Raw genomic sequence first — 25,573 nt, 5'->3', positions numbered from 1 at the left:
TTTTCCTTTCTTTTATTTCTTTTCAAACTCCCGCGGAAAAAACTACACTCGTTTATCTTTCCTTGAAAGAGAAACGCGCTCGTTCGCGAGCGAGAAAACGCTCTCGCGACCAGAATTTCTATCTCTCGTAGGAATCCCGCTTCTCGCATAAACAGGAGATAAAGAAAGCTTAGGGGACTTCGAAAGCCCCTGTCCTCGGCAACCTCGTGTCGTAATCTCGACCATGGGCAAAAAAGAGTTTAAAGGGAAACGACTAAAGACACGCTGGAGTTCCCCTCGCCATCGGTTAATTACGCGGGTGCTTCATCGTCGTGTAAATAGTATCGTCAATTTCGACTATCTGGGTCTTTTAAATAATTACCCGAATCCCCCAGTACTTAGGTAATATGGTTAACTTCAAGTATTATCTGGTTATTAATTTTTCTCATGATAACAAAGGACGAACAAATGCACTGTTGTCTAACTATTTACATAAAATTGAAGATATTTTCTATATTCTTCTTTTTAATATAAATTATATTATATCGTGACATATATAAATTTCTCTATACTATATCGATATATTAACTTCAGAGCTACAATCTAATCTAACCTAACTTAACTGGAAGAAGGAAGCTTTATTTTGCGATCGTACATCTTCTACACACGAGCAACTTGCGGCTAAAATTCATTTGATAAATACACAAAATAAGTTGACACTTTGATCATTAACAATTTGACTTTTTAACCATAACCAATAACAAACGGATGCATTGCGTACTCGTAACTATTTGCTGTCTGGTTGGCCGAGTAATACGAGTGCCACGAGTGCCAGCTTCTCATCTTCGCTTTCTCTGAAGTTCCATAATCCGCAATTTCTCGCCGAGGAAGCGGAGGGCGCGCGTGCTCTGTATGCCGAAAATAAAGTACCGCGGAAACAATACACGACGTAAATCCCGAGAGTTTTCAAGTGAAGTCGCGCGAGGACGAGTGTGGCGGAATTGCGATTCGAAGTTACCGCACTTGGCAGTTTCGGAGGGTGGATCGCTCTCGAGCGCCGTCGAGAGTTCCCGGATGTCGACCTTCGGCGGTGGCGACCTTCAGCGACACGACGCGACCCAACGTTCGCGCGAGCGAACACGAGGAAAAAGAACAGGCCGAATGGAAAACTCGTTATCGTGTGTCTCTCCGGCGCGCGGGAAACGTCCCGCGGTTTCCAGAAGCGCGTTGGAGGCCTTCAGACGGGAGAAATTCCACCTGGGAAATCACGCAACGCCGGTCGCGGTGCATCCGATCGCAATTAACAGGCGAACTTTTAATGAAACCGAACGTTCGATCCGCGAGGCGCCCGAGCTTTCTCCTCTTTCTTTTCCTTTTTCCCTGCGTCACGAAGGCGCCAGCGCGGAAACCTGCGAGATTTATCGCCGCGTACAGTCGCGACGATTCGATTTCGTCGCTTACCAGCGGAGGGAAATTAATTAACTGCGATTGACGGAACGTCTTTTCGGCTGGCTGTTGCCGTATTGCCGTCATTACCGGCGTTCACTGTGGCAGAGAGATTACTTTCGCAACGCATACGTAATGTTTCCCCGCAATACAGAAACGCCATGTGTCCTGCAGTCCTAATTACAGCGGACTCGGTCTATTAACTTCTACGGTGCGTTATGATGGCGCACGTACGAGATAATCGGCTCGCGATGCACGTTAATCGACGTTGACGATTGCGAGATATGCCGCGCGACATGCACAACGCAACGTTTTTATTTCATTGACGTGACGAGAGAGAGAAAGAGAGAGAGAGAGAGAGAGAGAGAGAGAGAGAGAGAGAGAGAAGCAGAAAAAAGAGGGAGCAGGAGAGAAAGGCCAACCTTTATTAACGCGGCATAGGGGCTATTAGGTGAATCGCAGACACGTAAAAGCCCGTAAAGGCCGCTTCCATTACCGACACCGGCTCTATTTCCGTGTTCACGAATAAAAAGCAGAATCTCGTACTACGATATCACTCGAACGCGCACTTCCACCGCGACTTTGCAAAAATACCCCGCGCTTCTCATAACAACGCTCATAAAACGTAGCTGTAACGTCTGCCTAGCTCGGTCTCACTTGCTCTGAAAAATCCGACCGCATACGGTGTTTATACGACACTTATGGGAAACGTGACCACGAGGCAGCAGCACTTACGGCTTGCCATTGCCTTTCGCATGCGCATTAACATGGCAAGGGAAAAGGAAGTGTAAAAAATATTACATCTAATTATATTAATCTCTTAAAGTGAATTAGTAAAAATGTTTCTGATGAATCAATAAAAGAACCGTGGTAATCAGTAAATGTTCACTGATTTTCAATAGCAACATTCCTATCGCTCTATCTTATACCTCATCAATAGAAGTAGAATTTCACCGCAAAATCTATTGTAGTACACAAATTTGTTATGCTATTCCAGATTAAATTTTTCGCGTTTTTGTCGATGGAATTAACGGCTTCCATGTAATTTGTGTGTAATGACACTGTCTGTGTTTACAAACTGCATTAATATGATAGAAACAGTTACTATTACCTGATTCTTTCAGCGAGATTTTACTGATTGCAGTGCTATACTTATAACTGAACCATCAGTATGCATTTTAGTGCATTTCAGTGAAGAATATATTGATTGTACTTTAAAAAGTACACAATATCACGAGGCTGTTAATAGCCGGGGATGAATCAGTTAATTGAGTTAATCTTTTTCAAAAAATTGATTTTGAAAAATCTTCCGCGATTAATCTGCAAGTATACGCGAAGGAAAGTTTGCACAGAATCTCTTGTTCGTACTCGAGAGCGGATCGAAGCTTGCGTCGGCACAACCGGCGAATGCGAACAGCCCTGGTAGCCCCGTCGGTCGGCATGGCAACAGCTCCGAGCGTCCCGGCGTCGGGACGCTCGATACTAGACGACGACGACGACGACGAGGAGGAGAAAGAGGATGATGACGACGACGACGAGAAGGAGAAAGAGGATGATGATGATGACGACGACGACGACGGAGAGAGAGCTAACGAGGACAAGGATGAAGATGAAAAGGAGGATGACGATGAAAACGATGATGACGACGACGTCGCATCAATAACAGCATCGATATCAACGTCGGTGTCGACGACGCCCAAATCCGAAGGGAAACGCACGCGATGAATGTCAAGCAAAAATTTCAGATCACGATTCGCACGCGATCGGCCCCCGAAAAGCGCACGAGAAAGAGCATGCACGTGCGAATACGTGCGTGGGCGCCGCGAAGTCTCGCAACGATGGCAACGACACGCCACAAAACAATACTGCGCGAAGTAACGAGGGTTGTTCGGCTGAAACGGACTCGGTCTCCGGGTCAATACTCTGGGGAACCTCGATACTGCCCTAGCGAGATTACGAGATCAAAGGTGTTGAAAATTCCACCCTGGTCAGGCGAAATCTCACCTTGCGATTTAAACAACGCAAGTTTTTTCGAGATCTCCGCGTAAAAGGAAGTAAGCTGCTAAGCGGATTAGGACTTCAAGCTGACCTATTACTGGAATTATCGCGTATTCAAAGCCCTAATGAAATGTTAAAAGAAAATTTCGGACCACGTCAAGGTCTAACCTGATCGAGTACTGACTGATGCTCTTACAACATCTTACAACATCTTAAGTCTTTTTATACAAAAAATATTTACAAACTGTAATACTGTAATACTGGAATAGAACAATTCTTGAGAGCACAAGAGATTTTCTCTACACAAAATAAAAACCTTATAATAGTTTAAATAATAAGGAAAATCGGGCAAATAAAAGCCAATAACTCTGATCTTCCAGCTAAATTTTGTATCAAGTTTTTCATTATATATAAATACATTGAGTATAAAAAGTAAATTTTAAAATTTGTACACGGGAAAAATATTGTAATAAAAATTACGTTAAAATTATATATTTTTTACAAGATTTTTTTGTAGACTGGATTGAAACTGTAACATAAATTACTATAAAAATAGCAAACTTAACGACCTATTAAATACACGATACAAAAAGAAAGCATCACGTAATTAATCATTTTGTAGTGGAAAGTCAAATGTGCCACATTTTTATTACTGTAATATTTTCTCCGCATATGTTTTTTATCGAAATATATTTGTATTTATTCGTATAAAATGAAAAGAAATTAATTGATGCAATACTAAGCCCAAGATCAGCGTTGTTGGTTTTCACTCGCTTGATTTACCTTATCACTGTTTATATGACATTGTGACTGAATATCACTAATCAGAACCATTTCTGTTTTTTAGTGCATGATCCATTGAACGTGCGAATTTAATTTGAGTTTTAATTAAATTTAAGCTTAATTTAAGCTTTTCAATTTAAGCTCATAAAGTACTGACAGATCGGTCTTCACGTACGATTCCGCGCGCTCTCCGTGTGATATCGCAGTGCAAACGCGTTTATAATGATATATTATTAGCGCCGTCGTTAATGCATTAACGTCATCAAAGTGTATCAGCGAACTAAATCCACAAACGGCACACAAATAAATGGGCTAAGACAGAGTAATTCGCGTTTGAAATTAATATGCGGATCGTCAGTCGCCTCGTAATAACCAGATCTATCGAGGTCTTTAAACCGACACACTTCGGCTAAATTTAAACGGCTGTTAATAACAAATGAACGACCCGGCTTGAGACACGCTCTTGGTTCTACTCTTGGTCCCCGCGCGCTCCGATTGAATAACGTAGGCCCGGCGAACAGGCTAGTGTAAAATTTACTTCTTTTTTTTATCCCGCCCAGTGATATCAATTCAATTATGAAGGTGGCATAACGCGAGATACATCTTTGGCGCATTTGCGAAATTAGTTTTCCTGCCTTACACCGGCGCGCATTTATTTCCTCGTTTCGTCCCCTCGATCCCTTCTTCCTCCTCCTCTCCTTGTCCTCTCTCTCTCTCTCTCTCTCTCTCTCTCTCTCTTTCTCTCTTCTTCTTCTTCTTCCGGTATCGTTGAGAGTAAATTGGAGTCGCCGGCAGGAGAAACGCCGGCTCTTTCATCAAAATATGAGCTCCTTCGTGGCTTATGGCGAGAGCAGCGCGCGGTTCTTTCCTTTTTTTCTTTCCTGCTCGCTGCTCTAGGAGGGATGCACTTGATTACCTTCTTCCCCGAAGGAAACCCGCCTTTCACGACCGCCTGCTTTCGATCGCCTCATTTACATTACAGAGTTTCCCCGAAAGGCACGTGTGCCTCTGATATGAATATAAAATGGAAAAAAAGAAGCAGCAGGGCCGCATTTATAGGCCAAGTTATTCGATCGTTCTGAAAGTGATGTTGGTAGAGCCCGGGCGACTGAGAGTGCTTCGCGCGAACTTCGCACTGATACGATTGTGATTTCCGTTGCGAAGCACGCGTTTCTCCCTATTCGCGGTGAAATTTGCAGGCGCGCGAGAACAAAGTGAAAATTCGTCGCGAAGAGATTAGTAAACATTTTTTCCCGCCAGGTTCTCCGCGCGACAACGCGAGAAACGCTCGATAGAATTTTTCCTCTGTTGACCGTCCGTCTCGTTATCGGCCATGTCACAGCGAAGAGAGGCGCGCTACGAGAGCCAATATTTGACAGGAAGACTGACCGCAAGATTACAGCCATCGATGAACGACATATCATCGTGTTCCCGGCAACGCTATAGAATTCCGTTACAGAAAACCAGTCTCGAGCGGAAATTAACGTCGCGCTCTAATATTCGTCGCCGCGCGCCCAATAATAAGTCGCAAGGGCAACGTTTAATCGGGAAAGAAACGAATTAACGGCGCGAAAATGTCGTGATCGTTGAGGTCGCGTGGAGTGGCGAGAACAGTCCAACGGATTGTAGTGTGTGTGCTTCTTTTCGGCACGCAGAAGTGAAACCTTAATTGTAATTTAACAAGCCGGCTATCGTCTCCCGCTGCGCCATTATGCGATGGTTTTCTTTTCCCTCACCATCTCTCCGTTATACAGACGCGCGTCCTCCGACGGCGAGGAACGACCGGATTGATCGATAAGAAAATAATTACAAAATGAGACGTTCGCTGTCGGGGCAGCGAGCCCTCCGGTTAATCCGTTTAATCCGAACAACCTCCGGATGGTTTTCAGACACATCCGAGAGGAGAGAGCCTTCGACAGCTCTGGCCGCTCGCCAAACACTCCTCGAGTCTGATTAGCTTGTAATTGCGTATTGTTTCCCCTGCCAGTGAGACGGCAGCGAGCGACAGGCAGGACAAGGGGACGAAATACAAAGAAGAAACGAAATAATGTCGAGATTCGAGTTAGCGAAATATATAAAAGATTGCTCGCCTCTGAGTCAAACTCTTCAACGCTGCTCCGCTTCTCGCTCGTGACGATGAAGGAGCCCGAGTTGAAATTTTGCTTCTACATTGAGATACTACAAATATCGTCCATTTTGAGGGATCAATGGAGAATCTCGAGATACAACATACAGTCTTATATTATTTCTATCTTGATCCTGCAAACGGTTACTTATTGCCGTCTTCTCCAATATTAAGAGTCCAAGAAGAGTCCACTTGTAAGCAAATCAAAGATTTGCAAGCAATATCAAAGATATCAAGATGCAATAGTACTATACCTCCAGATTCTTCACTGATCCCCGCATTCAAAGAAATTTACAGAATCAGTGGGCAACAAACATTTCGATTCGGGAGAGATCGTGAAATAACGAAACCAACACTTTATTTTACTAAATTGTCTTATGTCTCACTGACTTTGACCAGTGGAAGTAAAATTTCACTAGAAAATCTGTAGTACTGATATAGTACAAATTCACTATATCAGACTCAACTTTCTATGTTTATGGTAATGGAGTTAACGGCTTTCATGTGTTTTGCGTGCAATAACAGTATCTATGTTTGCGAAGTATACTAACGATAGGAGCAATCGCTATTATTCGACTTAAAATTTATCCTATAATCCTAATCAGGTTAATCCCAGTCAGTCATTTGGTTGGTTTGTATGAAATAATTGCATAAAAAATTATTGATAAGTCCTAATTATTAACAATATTTATTATTAATATTCTATTTCTATCTTCTCCTATATTTTTATATAATATCTCTATTATTAATATTCTAATTAGCTGTGTTATATGACTCATCAGAATTCGATATAACACCAGCTTGCACAAACCAGTTAACTGATTGGAACCAATCTGATCAGAAACATGAGATAAATTAAATAAATTTCTATAATCAGGTAAAATCTCATAATCTCTATAATCGGTAAATCTTATTTTCAATGAGATTTTACCGACTGCAGTGTTATATTTATAACTGAACTCGCAGTTAAAATTATAACGTTTCAGTAAAGAGAGAATACACTGATTGTACTTTAAAGGGTAGAACTTTCAATCTGAAAGTACAATACATCAACAAATTCGAATTCATATTTGACAATCAATGAAAATATTGCATCTAATTGCCGGATAGAAACGCTCTTGGCCAATTCGAATCTCAAAATTTACAGAGAACTTCGAGAAGCAAAGTCGGCTAGCAAAAAGCGCTTCTCAATTTACTCGACCGCCCTGACTTTCTAACGCAATCCCGCCGTCTGCCAAAGAAGACGTGAATCCCGACGGCGGACGAAAATGTTGCACGGAAAAGGCGGCCGTCAGTGAACGTCATCGAAGGGTCGAAGGCCTCGTAGCCCTTTGAAGGCGCGGTCGTGGATCTCTTTTGTGTCTCGTCACAATAAAGAACCGCGGACCCCTCTCCAAGTTCCTTTTCCATTTCTCTTCCTCCTCCTCCACCCCGTCAAGGTTTTTTAACGGAATTTGAATCAACGACGAGTACACGCCACGTTCGTCCGTGCGCATTGAAAAGTGATCGTTAGAGAAGGGAGTCCCGTTCCCTCGTTAACTTCCCATCCTTCCCGACTCGTTAAGCGTCCCTTGAAATTCGGTGAAAGCGTAGACCGCGCGCGCTCGCGAGCAACATCGATGTCCTCTCTTCTCGCGCTCGTATCGTCCCGTTCGTGTTCGATATTAATCGATTCGCGGACGTAATGAGCGTACTTTAAAGCCCTCTCCCGCCTAAGAAAACTTGCTCTCATTGGCGAGCGGGGAAACAGTTTGCTCGCTTAATTTCCGCGATCGAAAGTTGGCGCCAGCTTGCGGGAATTTACCCAGCGGAACTTTTCCCCGTAAAACGTTTGGCACCGAAGTCTTGGCAATAGAGAGATGGAATTTAAATATCTGAAAAATTCCCCAGCAAGTTGGACGGAATCAGCGGGTCAGACATTACCATGAGTGATGGGAACGGAGAAGAAGAAACTGGAAGAAAGTTTCGAGGAGAAACGTAAGAAATCGTATCGTCATCACTGCGGACATTCTCAGAACATATCCGCGCGAGATTCGTAACGGAGGAGAATGCGACGCGTCAAATCGATCGCGGTATTGCCCCGTCGTCTGTCCCGCGAGTCCCGAGCTTTTCAGTCAAGCTTTTTATTCCACCTGTCGCATTGCGTCCGGCTGTGCAGTCGAACTGGCGTACCGCCGGGGACGAAACGCGATTGGTGAGACGTAAGAACACCTTTCAGACGCTCGCGCACGTCGTACGTCACACGGTATGTCATGTGTCGTTACTGTCGTCGCAAATCTCCGATAGGAACGAATTGGACGGGGAAAACGGGAAAGTGCACTTCAAACTCGATGAGAACAAACAGCTGCATCCGCCCATGTTCGGTACACTCTTCCTTGCGCGAGCGCTGTTAGGAAACCAAACGTGCAAATATACGCGCATCCGTCCTAGAAGGGTACTCTAGGTTCATTATTTCTCCAACGCTCATTGTTTAATGCTTATTAGCATGTTCGCTATCACGGTTTATGTAGAGAACTCTTTTCACACTTTATTTTTTTATTTTTCATTCTTTATTTTTTATGTTATTGTGTAAAGCAGACTTAGTTTGATAATGTGGCGCATGGAAAAATATTTTTGTGCATACGTAACGTTGACAACAAATACGTATATCTACAGTGCGTATAATAAATATTACTGCTATATATACACCAAAAAAAATCTAAGAAATAAAAATATTTATTCGCTGGATACTACTAATATATTTATTTATGTGCAAATCTAAAATATTTTTCAAATAAGAAATATTTTTCAAATATACATTTTCTTAAAAGTTTAGCTTTTCACGAAAGCAACTGCTCATTCTATTTAATAAAAGAATTTAGATTTATATAAAAGAATTTAGATTTAAATAACTATATAATAACTATGCTATTAGTATTCATTAGAATATTTTTTAAATATCTTGTCTCTCTCTTTCTCTCTCTCTCTCTCTCTCTCTCTCTCTCTCTCTCTCTCTCTCTCTCTCTTTCTCTCTCTTTCTCTCTCTCAATGTATATATTAACACATTCATGTCATAGGATTGCAAAAAAGATAACTATAAAAATAAAATAAACAAAAAGGTAAAGAGAGGAAATAGATTAAAAATTTTGAGGAATATTAAAAACTTATTTTCGCAATTTTAAGGAATTATTTGAATTAGTCGCAAGTTTAACAAATTTAACAACGTCAAAACCTCTCGACGCATTCACGGATGCATGCAGGGTTTTATATCGTCAGCGAAGTCACCGAAGAACGAGGAAGTACTCCTTTTCAAGGGTGTGAACGTGAAACCGCGTTGGGAGGCACATATGTGCATACACACACGGCAGAATCCGAAGGACCGTGGGATGAATTTCATCGGGACCATTAGGAATGAAATCGAACCGAGCAGACACTACCGCAACGCCTTCCGCTGCGTACGAAACCGGTTCCGAACCGTCCAACCGACACAGACACTGTCGCCGCAACGGGCTTATTCTGCCGGTGCATCGACAAAACTGCACGTGCACGCATCGTTGCATGTGCAACGCTGTGACGTTGACGGCTTTACACGTAGCGGAGGTAGCGCCGGTGTCTCGTCACTCGCGCTGAAGTTTCTTTCGCGATCGCGTAATAGAACAGAGCTTCGCATCGTGTCGAACGTCAGTATCATGTGTCAAAGCCGAAATAATAATATATACTGAGAGGAAAAATATTAAAAAAGTGAAGAATATTTATTCAGTGGGTGCTAATAACATATTTACTTATACTTGTATATATATTTTCACACAGAAAACATATTTTTAAGTAAGAAAATATATACTTTCTTAAAGCCATTTTTGTTAAGTCAATCCGTTTATTCTGTTTAAGTAAAAAAATTTACATCAAAGTAAATATATTATTAACACCTACTATATATTTTTTTTTTTTTATTCTTTCTTTTAGTGTAGAGATTATATTTTCAGATAATTGAGTATTAAATTAATTTAAAAATATTTTTTGTTTCACACACACATAGAACAGTTCAACATGAAGAAAACGGCATTAAGTGACAATTTAAATAAGACAATAGTCTATCATTATATAGCGGAATTTATAAGGTTAATATACAATCAAAATATCAACTTGGAATGCCGAGAAGCCATTTCACGAGCACTTTAACAAAAATATGTTGAACTGAAAAATTAATTTTTCTCAATCTCAAACGTTTCTTTTTTTATCGTGGAACAAAGAAAATATTGTACCGCAAAACAACAAGAATTATAATAAAATGTTTCTTTGAAAGACGCGGGGTGAGAAAATATTTTTGAAAGCACAACACGAAATTTAATATTTACATTCTACGGGTCGCGCGAGCGTTTTCTGTTTTAATTAAAAGTGCATTTTGAACCTCAGCAATTTCAACCGCTGCTCTCGTTGCCGCCGAGAGAAATATTTATGCGTCACGGCCAGCGATCTATTATCATTCCGTACGAAAATAAAGTGCGCATACAGCGCATCGTGCTTGCTACACGAGTTCTACGCGTCCGTCAACGCAGCGTACGTTTATTAAAAAGAGGAAAGAGAAAGAGAGAGAGCAGCTTTGTGCTCGCGAACCGAAAGGAAGACTGAAACAAAGTCTCCCCTCCGCTGGCAGAGTTGGCCTTAACCCTCGCACAGGTGTTTTCTCTCTTCAGAAGGGTGAGTCACGCGAGGCCAAGCTCGGTTCACGAAGACCAACCTCACCTCGCCCCACCCCCTGCACTGTTATCACACCCGCTTCCTTTTAGCCTACTGCACATACGCGTGCATACACTTACACACACTGGGTGGTATTAATTAATAGCACTCGGCGTGCGAGACAACCGACCTACAATAAAAGTCACACAGCCGCGGCGGCGGCGGCGGTCGGACGAAGTTCAGGGAGTGAGCGAAGAATGAGTCGCGCGCGACCACACCCCGGCACACGTGACTGCATTGTATGCGAGGGTGTAGGTGAGACAATGTCACATTCACGGGACACCGTAAGGGGGCTCGCGCGCGCCGGGCGCCAAAGGAAACCTGAAGTGCCTACGCGGGTCGTCTCGTCGATAGCAACCAAGCACCGCTTCGGAGACTGCTAGAAGCACTTTCCAAGGAGGATTGAGAGGATCATCGTAATAGCACGTTCCATGGGCTACAGACCGGAGCCGAATGGCGCGTATTGTTCGCGGAGTAAGTCGCAAATCGATTCGAGTCCTTGGTCGGAGGAATTAAACGAGGAATTACGCGTACAGTTACTCACAACTTGAAAACGGAGCGATATTTTATTTGATTTTCACCTTTTCATTCGCAGCATTTTTTCATCTTGCAAGATGAAGAAAGATGATGATCAATTTCGAAATACGAATTTCGAATCATGTCGCATTATATGCAATGCAGTAAAATATCAAATATACAAGCAATGTTGGCAATTTCGGTACACATGGAAAAAAAAGATTTGCTAATATATGGACAACTAAAAATATTAGCTGCAAGAGCAAATTTTCTTGCTTTCATAGCAAAGTTATTTAGTTGTGATAACTAAAAGATTTGTTAATATATATATATTAGCAAATCTTTTAGCTATCACAACTAAATAACTTTGCTATGAAAGCAAGAAAATTTGCTCCTGCAGCTAATATTTTTAGTTGTCCATATATTAGCAAATCTTTTTTTTCCGTGCAATTACAGATTTTATACAATTAATAATTTGCTACGACGTATTTGGCTTTTTGTGATTAGTGTACTGCGTTCTTCGTGCAAGAGGCTAATTCTATTTGCAACTAGCGACAATCTGTTACATAATCCTGGTTCAGTACAAGTGCGTTCTTTTTTCTAGAAACACTGTACATAAGATGTCTGACACAATCCACTCATGTGAGAATAGAACTCGTCAAACTAAACATAAAAGTTTTCTATCACTTAGCAAACAACCAGGGAAAATTTTGAGTTATTAATTGAAGAAGAATCGATGAATAATCGCGCGCGATGCGATGATGGATGTGACGTTAAGTACAATTTCTACTGTGCACGCGTATCTTAGATTAAACTCTGAACAAAAAAGTCCTTTTATCATTTCGCAATCACGTAGATTTTTTAGTTATTAATTAAAAGATATCAATATTGAATGTAAAGGACAATAATAGTTAAAGCACAGGTCTAATAGTGCTATTAAAACTATTAAAAAAATAGTGACCCAATCTCACGATGAGAAGAAATTTATTAATCATCAAACGCGTTTCGGTCTAACTTCACAGACCATCTTCAGTGATTACAAATAAAAAACAAATTATATTTAAATGTCACAAACGTAAGGTCGCAATAATCGGTATAACAAAGGTTGTTGTTACAAAAGTTGTCGCTACAAATTTTGCTTACGGGAATCGGAAGCACCAACGCAAATAAATATAAATAGTCATTAAGACAAAGAAAATCTCTCCCTGGAAGACCGAAGGTATTAGTCAATAACTTGTTATAAGATTGGTCACTCCATCGCACATACTAAGGTGCTGTGGTGTAATTATCTAAAAAAACGTATTAAGATAGAGTAACCAAACTAAGTATGAGGAAAAAACAATGATAAATACCTCAATAATAGATAGCAGAGTTCCAGGGAGATGTGATCATTAGATTGGGTCACTATTTTTTTAATAGTTTTAATAGCACTATTAGACCTGTGCTTTAACTCTTATTGTCCTTTACATTCAATATTGATTATACTCAAAAAGAGTTTTTTATTTCTTTTAGTTTAAAATATATCAATGAATGGTGTAGCGCATGATTATTCACCAATCTTCTTCAATTACGATAATCACTAAAAAATCTACATGTTTGTTTGCAAAATGGTAGAAGACTTTTCCGTTCAGTTTGAACTAATGCACAAGCGTATAGAACATTGTATTTACCGTCGCACATATTGCATTGCATCGTACGTGATCTTTCATCTCTCTCAATCTCCTCTAATTAATAATTGAAAGTTTCACGTGGTTGTTTGCAAAATGACAGAGAACCTTCGTGATCAGCTTGACGAATTCTACCTGCACACGAACGACGTGCGAGTTGCGTTGGCCACCCTGTGTATATTTTGTGTCTGTACGCAAATGGGAAATAAGTGCTGCAGACTCTGTGTAATTAACTAACAATGACCAGAGCTAGTCCGTTCGCTGACGACGGGAAACAAGACTGGAATAACGCGGACGATAATAAGCGCCGGTTAATTATTCGTAAACGCGTGTACAGTCGCGAAAGCCGGGATTAATGAATTGAATCGAGCGCGTCCCGTTTCGCTCGTCCGACTCGTTAACGTCGTTATTCGCATAATTTGCTCGCAATGCGACCGCGATAAGGGCGCGGTCCAGGAGCTAAAAATAAACGGTCGCGATATTTATTATCCACCCAGCGGCTGTAATTCACACGGCGATATAAATTCGTTTAATTCTCGCGTGCACTCCGGGACGCGGCGTGCGCCTTTATCCACATTTCTCTCACGGCCGCGCGCGTAGCGTTTGCCTTTAAGATTTTATGCGATCGTAAATAAGTTGGTAACGACGAGCGGAGGACTCCACGTGGGTGGAGAGACGGCGGAGCGAGAGAGGGACAAGGAGCAGGAGGAGGAAGAAGAGGACACGCGCGAAACGTTCCTCCGCCTGTCCGTGGCACACGCGACCGTCGCGCGCGATTCTCCCCGTCCCCGAGAGAAATCTCTCTCATTACGCGCGTCGCGCCGTAATTTTCATTAAGCGTTTCCGATCCTAACGGGCATACGCGGCGTCCTGACGCGGCTCTCTTCTGCGCGACGAAACAGCGCGCCATAGGTAAGTATATCCGGGAAGTTTGGGCCATTGAACCGTGCGCTGCTGGCGAACACAATGAGCGACAGGAGCGCAATAGTAGACACGGCCACTGACCGACGATACACGGCCAGCGGTAACCCTCCGCGTACCCCAGGGCACGATTTCCCCGTCAGATACGTGACGTTTCCCGTAGGAAATTGGCCCGAGGGCCGTGACCAGGTATCGACGTTGCGCCGAGTCGAGTCGCGACGTCGATTGTAATCAACATTATGAAATAATTAGCGGCGTTACGCGGGAGTGGCGCAAAGAAGGGAAGGGAGAAGAGGTGCTCAGAGGCGACGCGATCGATCGATCGGCGAGAGTTCCTATCCAATCGCCATAATTCTGTGGCTCTCTCACCAGGGTGAGACAACACGCACGCTGCTCCATTCCCATTTTCATTTCGCGTCGCACCACCAGCCGCCACGTAGTCGCGCTCGTGTCTGCAAAAAGTGCCGCACATGCAAATCCGGAGTCGCGACAACGTGTCCGCTCGACAGGCAGACTGGCGAGAGCTGGAGAAAGGTGGTCGACCGCGAGGAGCAGCGTCGGGCGGAAAAACTTATCAGAGAAGCATCGGTCGCGTGCCTCGCTCCGGCCCGGTGTGAAAATAGCGCGCCCTTTCCGCAAGACGACCTGTGATTAAATTCTCTTGGCAAAGTCCTCGCGAATGATTGATATGGTCGCGTTAAGTGGCTACTTAATTTGCGTAATTTCAGTCAGGAAATTTGTTAACGATCTTTTTGTTAAAAGTGTATCGGATAGCCGCGACGAGACGCCTAAATTGGTCTGACCGAGAAATGTCAATGAGGCAGGCTTCTTAAATGAATCGGTTGAATAATTAAATTTGTCTCTCGCGACGAGAAACCCACCGTAAAAGCCCTCCCTCTAACGACTACGCCCCTTGATGTATGAAATATCGGCAATTTTAACTGATCTCGGCCTAATTACGTTATCCTTTTTTTCCTTACTTTTTATCACGCGTCATTCCAGCCGTTGACACGTGTATCTCGCTTGAAATTAATCTTTGTGGAGCATTAAGTAATGCGATTACATTGTCTCGCGCCGCTCCTTTCTTCGCCGTGAACGTGACTACGAAGACGCGACGGATGTTGAGGAAAGTTTAGACGGCTTCGCTGGCATAAGAATGCGTGAGGAGACAATTTAAGGTAATTAAGAGTTAATTGCCTTGAATTGAAAATTTCGCCGCCAATTTAAGCGGAACGAGCGCATTACGTAGAAATAGGAAAACGTGTTACCGCGCGGCTGCCGACGACGCGACAATGAGGACCGTTTCAAGTCGCATCGCAGACAAATACATTTTTCGACTTACAACAAAATTAAAATATTAAACGAATTTGCTAAAGCCCGTATTAATAGCTGTTACTTGAAACTCGTCTCAAGTGAGATATTCAGAATCAGATAAGAGTTTTTTCAGTCAGAATCGCGATTGCACATGTAAATGTCACATGTATCACAGTGCATAACTGAAAAACTTGGATCTAATTCTGCATACAAATCTGAATATTTCACTTGAGACAATCGAGACAATTTCATCAAAAGTGGCAACTATTAAAACTGGATTTAAGGCAGTTGCATCAGCCGAGCAATAAGATAACTAATAGTTAAATCATATATCTCTGTCCGTGTTTTTCTCTCGAAATAAACAAAGACAGACACACATTCAACTGTTAATTAGCTTACATTCAGTCGATGCAATCAAGTCTAAGACAAACATCGTCCAATCAGTCGAATGGCGGACTTTGCTAAGCGCGATCGGCGTTTTCCACCGTAAACACGACGGCTGTTAAAACATCAGTGAATCGACCCCGCGTGTTGAAAACGAATCTCTAAGCGTCGGGAAAACTTTTTTCTCGCTAATTACTCAAGAAATTCCAATCCGCGTGCTGTGCGCTCCTCGACGTGGAACGGGGTAACGATGCAATGCGACTCCACATCAGCCAGTCCGTGTCATAACACGCTCGACAATGACATCTCGCGCTATTACGAGGTGCACACAGCGCGTGGCTACACACTAACACTAGTAATTCCTTAATGACTCGGAATGCCGAGCCGTTTCGAAGGGAGTGAAAGTCGCGGTTGAATGTGAAGCCCGCGATACCCACAATAACTCGAAGATTGTACGATAGCGAGACGTTATTTCTGTCTCTCTTCCTCCCTGTCTTTTTCTTCGACAGTCAGAGTCACGAGACGCATCAGGTGTGCGCAAAAAATTGATTTTCTCAAATCAATTTAAAAATAACAAGGACTCAAGCGTTTTATTCATTAGGAGAGACCAGATCGCTGAACTCGTTCTAAGCGCGAACTGACGAGCTTGAACGAATAGTGACAACAGCTGCTCGGTTCATCAAGGTCACGTTAGCGTCGGCATCGCGACGATACCGGCTATAAATATCTGGATTTTTTTTTATGAACATACACTCCCGGGCCGCGCTATGGAAATGCGTGTTTGCCACTGTCCGAATGATACGACCGCATCCATCACTCGCTGTGATAAACGACCGCGAACAGTAAAAATGATACGCCGATAGTCCGTCGATAAGGCAAACAGAGAGACAGCAAGTAAGACGCGCTCTTTCTCTCTATAAATAACGCGACAACGAAGCCCCGTCGCGTTTAGTTACCACACCCCATGCAATCGGGAAGCCTTTAACGATTGACGGTGATAACGGTGTAATGTCATACGACGTTGGTAGCACACGTGCGGCGTTATCAGATAAATTCTCGAGCACCCTAGAAAACTTCCCCGTCAAACAGTCAGCGTGCTGATGCGGCAGTAAAACAGTCGCACTCGAGCAATATCGGCCGAAGAGCATTGTTAGTAGATGGTAAGTGGTTAGGACGTATCAGGGTACACGAGCCGCAGGCTGTCGAGCCGGAGGCTGCGACGAGAAGCAAGCAGGCGGCAGGCAGGCAGGTAAGACAGCCGGTGGGGATAATTTAACCACGCGCGGCAAGGAGCCGGTTTTCCACGGCGGCCTATCACGAAACTCACAGAGGTACGACGAACCGAAAGGATGAGTCACGGCTGTTCCCTTCCCCCCTCTCTCTCTCTCTCTCCCTCTCTCTCCCTCTCTCTCTCTTTCTTTCTTTTTCTCTGTCGCGCCGAGGTCGCGATGGAGAAAGGGAGGAAGGAAGGTCCATGGCCGGTGCAGTCCCGGATCGGGCACAGGAAGACGAACAGGAAGGTGGCGAAGAGAACGAGGGGATTCGCGAGATCTGGCGTGCGGCTTCGCCTACGCGCGGCTAGTCCTCGAGAGCGAGATACAGCGAGACAAGGAGCCGCGCCAAGGGGAAATAAAGAAGAAAGAAAAGAAACGGGGAAAGAGGAGAAGACGAGAGAGAGAGAGAGAGAAAGAGAGAGCCGAGGTATCGCTACTTATTATACATCCGCCGGCAAGTGGATTTATTGCGAAGGACCGCAACAGCGGGCCGTTGCATCGGCCGGAAAGCGAGATTCATTGCCGCCTCGAGCCAATTAAGCACCCGGTGAGAGCTTTCGATGCGGACGAGTTCAGCAGGTTCGTGCATGACGCAAAGCGCGAAAGAAGCGCCATTGCTCCATCGTGATCGAAACCCTCGGCGTGCGATCTCCGCGCACACGCGATCGATCAGCACTCCCGAGTCTAAGAGCGGTATTCATAGTCAGATCTTACATTTAAGATCGTTTTCTTAACCGCCCGTGTACAATGATGGGTCCGCGAGATATTCGATCATTCATCAGCTTTCGCAAAGGGTCCGGGAGAATCTTAAAATATTATATCGGTAACTCCAAACTTGATCGGGTCTGACGGAATCGAATTATACCGTATATCTGAAAAAGTATGATCGTGCGCGAAGAATTAACAGTTTCCAGATGTTAAACATATCGAGCATAGGAGCATCGCTCGATATGTGTCGAAAATGAACAAAAAAATGTTTAATGTAAAGTCTCAAGCTATCAGTTAGCGTAATACTTGTTTAATCCAAAAGTTCCGCAGCTTGTACATACCAAAAGTGTGGGTGCTCCAAGCAGAAAAATTTGGAAGGACATTGCTCTACCTTCGCATCTGCATTTGGAAGCTTAAAAATATCGAAAAAGTTTGCAGAAAGATTTCTACATATATGATTAGGTTTTCCGTTGAATATGGTAAAACACAAAACAACACACATTCATATAAATTCTGTATATACAAGAAATACGAAAAGGAAAAACATATCGTTTCGTTGGCTATGGAGTATCTGAAGCTGAATTCAAGACGACCTTCAATATAAAATCTGACTATGAAGATAAATCGCCAAAAATCTTCGGATAAATCGAGTTGTCCGGGATCACGATGTTTCGTATCCGTCGATATATCTCACCAGAGCTATAATTCTACCCGCGAATTGATCGCAATTCAATTAAGCTTCCGACGAAGTCTTGATGTATTCCTACGACGCTCGCGTCGTTCGTCGCGCGATCACCGCCAATCTATATCGCTTGATATAATCGCGCTGATCGAGGTATAAAGCGCACGTAACGTGGATAGCTTGTTAAGCCGCGCTCGACGAAGATTAATAATAACGTCTACAAAGTGAGCTCCATCATTCACGGAGCTCGTGAAAGGCCCGTCGCGTTGTAATGGCCACGCCGGCAACGTTACGGCATATACACGCACATACACAGCCGCATAATACTTCATCATTTCCCTGCGCGACAATGATACGATATGGATCGCCCTTCGTCCGTCCATCCGTCCGTCGTTCGTTCGTTCGTTCGTTCGTTCGTTCGACCAACAAGCACGCGAATCCCGCGGTACCAACGAATAACTTTGTTAGCATGGTCCGTCGCGTCGCGGACATCGATCGTTTTCACCGAGATCACCCTGGATCCCCAAATAATCATGAGCGCGCCTTCCGAGATTTATCGTGTTTCGCGTAGCTAATCAAGATAAATAGATGCGTTTACTCTAGGGCGTTTACTCTAAGAGCATTATTACGAAAGAGGAAAAAGCATTTCCTGTGGTACGCCCGCGGCAATAGCTGCCCCGGGATGAGAGTAATCCATCTAATCCTTTTATTCTCTGATATCGGTCAGACAAATAAGATCTAAACCGTATACGAAATGTTAAAACTAGCTTTTGTAGGAGAATTTGGTGGTCGGCCGAGAGTCAAATATTTTCGTCAAGTCGAATAATACCGCCAGAGATATTTTCCATGTGTCAATATTGAACGTCATCCAAGAACTTAATAGAAAGAGGGTCCTCGATCCGTGACGGCTAATCGCATGGCCGTTCGCGATTATCGTCCCGCGCCGCGGGAACTTCAAGGGAACACGAAGAAGCACGCTTGACCAAACACGGGCCGTTATTGCGGCCGAGACTTTTTCGACACAGCCGACTGGATCATTCGATTCGGCCGGGAAAAAAGGCCGAGGAAGCCGGAACGGGGTCGCGACGATTCATTGCCGCGCGAAAACGTCGTTCGTTCTTCTCCCTTCGTTTTTCTCCCTGCCGCCATTACGAGCCACCTACGCCACCAAGGTACCGTGAACGGGCGATGTGTGCTTCGCGCGTCAATTGGCGCGAACATTTGGCCGGCAACAGGCCGCAACCGAGCGTCGTCGAAGCGTGCTACGCCTCGGCGTCGGCGTAACAAACGTTGCGGACGCGTCGAATCGCCGTCGATGTCGATAACAGGGAATCGCGTCGATGCGGGCGCGATATAGTCGTCGAAATTGAAAACGGCGGTTTTGTTTTTCGAGAATAATGCTGCGCGAGGCAAAACGCACGACGCGATACCGCGGGGCGCAATTAGCTCGGCGAAAATTGAGCCCGATACGATATGCCACTGCGCGGTAATTATACGTAGTACGTGCAAACACACGATAGGCATTATGAAACTTTTGATAAGCGAAATTACGCAATTGTGTGTTTATTCGCAGTTGAGTCGAAGCCGCTTCGTGCTCGGATCGCGCCAATATTCGCGAGAGCAACAACTGGTGCGTTTATGAAACGCAATGATTGCGCAATCGTTCGGCGATTATCACCTCTGATTGAGTAATCCTTCTAGACCCGGAAGAATATTCCAATGACAGGGAGTGCGCTCACTCAACCGTTGGCTTTTTTGAACGCAGCCATTGTTGGAGGGAAACAACGTTCGCGAGCACTCGATACAAGGAAGGAAAGTTTACTCGCGCAAATACCATGCAAATAGAGCGAGAAACAACGAAATTTCGTGTCATTTTCTCTCCCGAGGAAATTCGCTTCGCTCTCGCGTCTGCTTCAAGTCGCTTCAGGTCGGAGTGATGACATAACAACCGTAATAAATGCTTTTTCGACTCACCTCCGCGAGTGTTTCTTGCACTGACATGTTGCCGTCCATAGGGACATCTCCATTCTTGCGCGTTTCTTCGCGATTCGGCTTGGTCTTGTCCTTCTTACTAAAGCTGATCGACCTGAAGGACCACTTCTTCTTCTGAAACGAACAAGCGACGCCGATAACGATCTCGAAGACTCGTCGGATTTCGCGAAAAAGTGACACTTGTAAATTAGCAGTAACTAAAACACTCGAAGAATCCGTCTCGAGCATCCGTATGCAACAATAAATATTTGACTTGCGTCTAAAAAAAATGGTTATTTGAGTCCGATAAGACCGGGGGTTAAAATACAGTTGATCGCTGAGTAGAGCTATAAACGGATTACCGCACGGATCGTCTCACCTTATCCTTCTTTTTGGCTTCCTTACTATCTGGAGAGGCGACAGCGTTCGGACTGGCAGGGGTACCCTCTGTAGGCGTCGTGACCTCTGCCACTTCCGCGGGAGATTCTCCGGTCGACTCTTGCTTCGCCTCCTCAGCCTTTACTTCCTCTTGCTGAAAAACAAAGATAGCGACTGGCTCGAGTTTTCGTTCTCCGACACGAAGTGACAATAACTACGAAGATAGAGGATATCTCTGACTCGAACCTTTCTTCTTCGTTCGCTTAATCGGTTTCTGAAGGAGTAATCACGTGAAGTCATGCATCACAATATACCTTGCGGATTATTGGAAATAATGACGCATCGCTAAGGTATTATCTTAAGCTATCGCAGCGATTCCTTCATGCGTACGGGAAGACAAACGAGGAAGGGGCCCGTAAAAACGAACGGTATAGTCGGCGGGATACACTCCACGTCGTAAATCGCAAATCCTATATCGTAAATCGATACCATGTAACGCCACAATATACGACTTCCGACGACGGGACGGGGATATAACACTTCCGAGTTCCATCGTTTTATGCGAAACGATAGCGCTCGTACGTCATGACTCAGCTGATAATCGACTTTCGGTGTGCTTCAACTCGCAACATATATTTACAATCCTCACGAGGCTACACCGCTGTCGATCCAAAATCGCGCTCGTTAATCACAATATTATTATGACAGTCAATTTATAGATTTAACATGTAGGGTTAAGTACTCAATTATTGGTCCTGCTTAAGGATCATTGACACTTTAGAAAAACCTGGTTTCTCTTGCGACCAATGACTATTGTTCTCTCAGGGAATCATAGAGTGCAAGCAAAAAGTTGACCTGCGACGCGGGCTACAAGGACAACCAGGTTTTTTTTTAGAGTGTCCACAACTAAGCAATAATTGGATGCTTTATCCTACACGGTGTCACGACAAGCTCGTAATCTCGCGTCTTCATAAACTGCCATTAGACAAGAGCCAATTACGCGAACGAGTTTCGCGCTCGCGAGTGTACGTGGAAGAAGATCTTATGTACTCATCGAGAGTTTCTGTCCGGAAGTGGCGCGTAACCGCGCTGAAATAAAGTCACTTGACTCTCTCGCCCGAGACTCATTACTTATAAATAATATCAAACTTCCATGAAACGCGCCTTGGTTTTCCCGGAAAGTGCGCGGTTGCACGAATACACAACGGGACTTCCCTTTGTCTCGACCCTGCAAAGCCCTCTCGACAAGCTCGCTCGCTCTCCTAGTGTCGGGCAAGTGCACAGCTTACCAAACTCGCGCCGAGAAAAGTGCGGCCGACAAGGAGCGCGGTCTTGTCGACTCTTCTTTACGCGAAAAGTCCGACGGGGTTGATTAGATCTCTAGAGCGTTGAGGCTCTGAAGCCCCGTTGGACCTAAGCTCGACACTCACACAGACGTGATTGGTGAGCCACCATCAGGGAGTCTATTACGAGCCGGTCAAATGAGCCATTGAGGAGCGAAGAATTAGGAGAAGCATCGTCAAATTGCGATTCGACCCGTTAACCGACGCGAATCGCGATTAATTCGGGCCGTAATTGCGACTGACTGCAAACTTGCCGCGTATCCCGGTGGCGTCAAGTTATTTATTCCTGCGTTGCACAAGTGGCACAAAGTGTACTCTCGTGCAAATTTGTGAGAAAAATTTTAACGAGAGAGACGATTGTTCATCGGAGGACACCGCGACAACGCGATCGCTCGCTACCTCGGGTAATTACGGCCCCGTTCGTGGCGTAAATAGACGGACAAAATGCTTCGTTAAGGACGCTTCTCGGAAGTTAGTTGAAAAGCGAGCTATCCTCGGGCATTGTCTCACCGAGTTTGTAACTCGCCCGTTATCCACGCTTCCCTACACCGAAATGACATTTCGCGGCGCGAAACCATTTTTCCGTTTCACTCCCATGTTCTCGCGAAGACACCCAGATAGACTTTCGCGATTGTCACGAAGCTTTGCAATTCTTCTAATTACATTGATGAAGCAGATATCGAATTAACTTCGCATCGTAAATTTGCATCATATATCTTACATAATATATTGTTTCGCATAAATTTTGATTGTTATTTTGGAATCTCTTTCGTACTTCAATATTCCGTTATTATATAATAAATGCCATATAAACAACTCGTAAAGAAGGTATCCTTTATTATTTACAAATCGACTAGAATGAAGTTGCTATCAAATCTACACCTGCTTACACGGAGGAAATATTGTGAGAAAAAATTATAACAAAATTTCTATAATCTTAGACCGTATAGAATTATGATCAAAATTACTACGAATTTCTTTAAAGATGTTAATTACAAAATTATCTTAATTACTTTAATGTTTTGTATATCAAATATTAAATTGTCAAACTTACTACTTTTATCGTAATTTGTACCATGATTTCAGTACATAAGTCCAGTTTTACAAAAAATATTATTTCAACGTAATTTTTACTGCAATGTTTGCTCCGTATATATTAAGCTACAATCTCAGCCGTTGAAATAAAACATTTGTTATATCTTTGTTTGCCGGAAAATATGATTTCTATCGTTCGATGTGTTTCTATCTTCCCTTTTCCGTTCTGAAAAGAACGATAAAACTAGTAGTTTTATCGTTCTTTTCTGCGATAAAACTAGTAGTTGCGCCTACAACGGATATTGTCCGAGCCGAGTGAAACACGACGTGGACGACGTTTCGCAAGGCAGGTGACTAGTCGATTGTACAAACAACAGGCTACTTTATTATCGTTGCAAATACGCAGGGACAATTCCACGTGTTTATCCGACGTAGACGCATGTACGCATGCACGCATGTGCACAACGCGACGCGATAAAACAACGAGACGGCCGATCGGCGTGACGTCCACGGCGTCGCTTAAGAACGATATAAATCCGACGTGGGCGTAGATAGCGGATTTCCTGATTTACAATGGACCAAGCGAGGCGCGACGCGCCGTCACATTCGATTACAAGTAACGCACGTGCAACGCCATTCTCTCTCCCTCCCCCTCACCCTTCGTTCCCTCCTCTCCTCTTCCCTCCGCATCGCCATTTCTTCCACAACTTGGCGAGGCGAATCTTCGCGGACGCGTTTCTCGCGCATTATATTATGTAAATACCGGCTTATTTTTGCATTCACGAGAGAGCCAGACGCGCGACGGCGAGGCGTCTCGGAGTATCTAACGAGCGAGATACAAGCCAAGGGCAGGAGAGAAAAGAACGAGACGGAAAACGGGGCCCGTGAGAGATGCAGAAGGCGAGCGCGTGCACCGAAGGGTATTCTTTGACGTAAATGCATGGGGTACAATAGCGCCACGCGAATGTGAAAAAACTACGATGTTGTTTGAGCGGATAATCTCTTTCAAACGTGGAAAAATGGATACACGAGCCATTTATGAGCATGCATAGTAAATAAAAAGGTACTACCTTTCTTGCGGTTCGAATTGTTTCGGACTGTTCATCTCGATTAATTCGCAAAAATCCATTTATTTCGCGACAACATCGCGTAGTTCATCAATATAATATAATATCAATATAATATCAATATAATCGAATAAATAGAGGAAATATTTAGGAAATAAAGTATATCTTTATTCGGACATATTATATATTAATAATATATTCCCTTATGTTAATGTATAAAATATTTCTCAAATAAAAAAATATACATTTTCTTAAAACTTTAACTTTTCATGAAAGCGATTGTTTATTCTACTTAAATAAGAGAATTTTGATTCAAATAAATATGTTATTAATACCTACTAAATAGGTATTTCTTATTTTTTAGATATTTCTGCTCAGTTTACATTCTTAGTTATTAAAAAATTGGTCTATAGAATTGACTAGAACGAAACGCAATGTATGTGTTACGATTCATTATTCATAGTGGAAGTGTCGAGCATACATACATTAAACAACTACACTTAACCTCATCTGTAACGTTAAACGTGGTCGTTTCTCAGCTATTCTTTTTCTAATAATGCGCATTTCACACAGGTACTTTGCAATGGATTGAGATTCCGCGCGCGCGAGTCGTACTGTTGAAGATGCAAAATAACAAGTGTGGAAGGTCGATATATATTTAAATTCAAAGGCTATACCAGTTTACCATTAATTAATATTCAAAGATACACGGTGGTGTGGTCAATCTTGTGCAACGAGTGAAAACGCCACATGTGTAACCGATCCACGCGATGTCGGATTCATGGGACACGAAGCGAACTTGGAGACGAAAGTCAGTTGTCTCGTCGTGACGCGATTTCCACGATAAATTCCTCAGCGCTGCAACGTACACGCATATACGCAAACACCTGTTCTGCATGCACGGTTACAAATAGCAAATTCTCGAGCGTTGAGTAATCGCGGTGCGAATTGGCGTTTGATTTTAACTAGGCGATAACACCTAGCGTGAAACTGCCACGCAATCAGCGAGGAATTACACGTCGAAGCTAGTATTTAACGGTTAATGTACACGGCTTAGAGATTTACCACGCATTTAATTGAGTTGACCGCGAGATTGACTGATTGATTGATTGAGGGTTTATTTATCATTCTAGGGCAGTTTCTTCGAAGAACGTGGATACAATTATAAAAAAAAGTACATTAAAACATTACATGTATATATAATTTACACGCAAAAAGTAAATATTTTAATGAAAAAAAATACTGTAGTAAGAGTAATGTTTAAAT

The 25,573-nt window shown here is 43.5% G+C and overlaps 1 protein-coding gene across 1 annotated transcript in view; it reads right to left on the bottom strand.

Annotated features, from left to right (window-relative positions):
• The window catches only part of LOC116841811 (A-kinase anchor protein 200), a 129,951-nt gene that overhangs the window by 24,934 nt on the left and 79,444 nt on the right, over positions 1–25,573 (bottom strand). Inside the window, exons 3-4 of the mRNA XM_032810196.1 lie at positions 20,864–21,016; positions 20,488–20,619 (exon numbers count right to left, since the gene is read on the bottom strand). Of these exons, the coding sequence (XP_032666087.1) occupies positions 20,488–20,619; positions 20,864–21,016 (285 nt within the window). The remainder of the gene's footprint in view (positions 1–20,487; positions 20,620–20,863; positions 21,017–25,573) is intronic.

This window comes from Odontomachus brunneus, unplaced genomic scaffold, assembly GCF_010583005.1.
Source record: "Odontomachus brunneus isolate Ranch 3 - 2012 unplaced genomic scaffold, Obru_v1 Obru_scaffold_018, whole genome shotgun sequence".
Classification (NCBI taxonomy): Eukaryota; Metazoa; Arthropoda; class Insecta; order Hymenoptera; family Formicidae; genus Odontomachus; species Odontomachus brunneus.
Note: the sequence above shows the minus strand (reverse complement) of the source record. Positions and strands in the feature narration are given on the sequence as shown.